The 1,476-nt window shown below is 37.5% G+C and overlaps 1 protein-coding gene across 1 annotated transcript in view; it reads right to left on the reverse strand.

Annotated features, from left to right (window-relative positions):
* Positions 1-679: 679 nt before the first annotated feature.
* The window catches only part of LOC101856711 (arginine-glutamic acid dipeptide repeats protein), a gene marked incomplete at both ends in the record, with an annotated part of 32,745 nt that continues 31,948 nt past the window's right edge, over positions 680-1,476 (reverse strand). The window contains 1 exon segment of the mRNA XM_005113130.2: positions 680-750. Within this exon segment, the coding sequence (XP_005113187.2) occupies positions 680-750 (71 nt within the window).

The following is a 1,476-nucleotide window of genomic DNA, read 5'->3' on the forward strand; positions in this document are numbered from 1 at the left end:
TTCCCAGACAGACCGGCCTCTTGAATTACAAAACAACAAAATGACAGGTTTGTCTCCCATCAATACACTGAGTAAAGATAGACACATCGCCTCATTTCCTGTCAACTATTGCTTGCAAAAAGTCCAACGGGCAAACAGAAAATGATAAACAGCTTTGGGGCTTTCTTTGCACAGCGCAAATTCAGGCTCAACAGCAAGCTCTGTAAGCGTAACGGACATACAATACATATTCGATCACCAGCAGACCAGAGGCACAGTTCGAATTGTCACACTTAGAATATTAGAAATATTTGAATCTTTCATTGCCTGTCTGTTTATGCTTCACATAGAGAAAATAATAAGTGAAGAATACGCTTTCATTTTTAGTGTCCCAAGACAGCCTTTATTCAAGCGTCGCCCAGCGATCAGAATGTGTGTCTTCAACTTCAAAGAAGTAAATAACAATACACCATGTTGAACGAGGCAGTGAGCCCTTAATACTTAACAAACTTTTACGAGTGAAAACCCATCCCTTCAATAAACAAACAGTACAAAGAGATTTTGTTTTGTTTATTTGGTTGTTGCTGTTTTTCTCCCCTCCTCCCCCCCTCCGGCCCAGCCCTCTTTTAATACACAAAAATGATAATTTACACCCCAAAAAATAGTTACTATAAATAACCATCAGCTCTGTAACACGTACCAAATTGAAGCGCTGTATCGCACATACGAAGTACGGCTTGCCTTTCTCTCTGTTCTGTAAATAGGCGGTGTCTGAGGAAAGGGACCAAACAAAATCATATATAATATGTAAATAAATACACTTTTTATGAGATGATGCACGGGAAAGAAGACATGACGATGACGATGATGGTGAGTTCCCTATATGTTGAGCATTTAAAACTTAATTTCCACTGGTGGATGTATCCTGCTGCTAATGCTACTATTACTACTACTTATTACTATTATAATAACAATAATAACTTTCAGTTTTAGTTTTAGTAGAGATTTTACGGTGCTCACAACTTCATAAGGCCATATGAGCGCCAGAAGATTTAGAGGTGTTACAAGAGAGTAACAAACATAAAAAGAAGAAGGGGAGATAAGGACGATAGATGTTTGATAGGAGAAAAGGAGCAAATCACACCAACTATCAATCAGTATCATTGGTCTAACAATAAGACAGAAGTACGTGTACATATTGATACCACTACTGCTAGATCTATATCTTTTCTCTTTCTATAGCCTTTCCGCTATATTTTTCCCACAAGCACCATTGCGCAACATGCAAAAACTGAACGCTTTATAGGCCTACATGTACATGCACATAGTTTCAACAGGGCTGTTTATCTATTTTCAATCACGTTCTAGACGAAAACAATTACGGCAAAACGTTAAACTTTTTAATTTCATACCGTCTTTAAATGTTTTGTTGTTGGGTTTGGGGTTTTTTCTTGTTTATTTTTTGTTGTATTTTTTGTGGGGGGGGGTGTTGTTTTT

Source organism: Aplysia californica, unplaced genomic scaffold (assembly GCF_000002075.1).
Source record: "Aplysia californica isolate F4 #8 unplaced genomic scaffold, AplCal3.0 scaffold01643, whole genome shotgun sequence".
Taxonomy (NCBI): Eukaryota; Metazoa; Mollusca; class Gastropoda; order Aplysiida; family Aplysiidae; genus Aplysia; species Aplysia californica.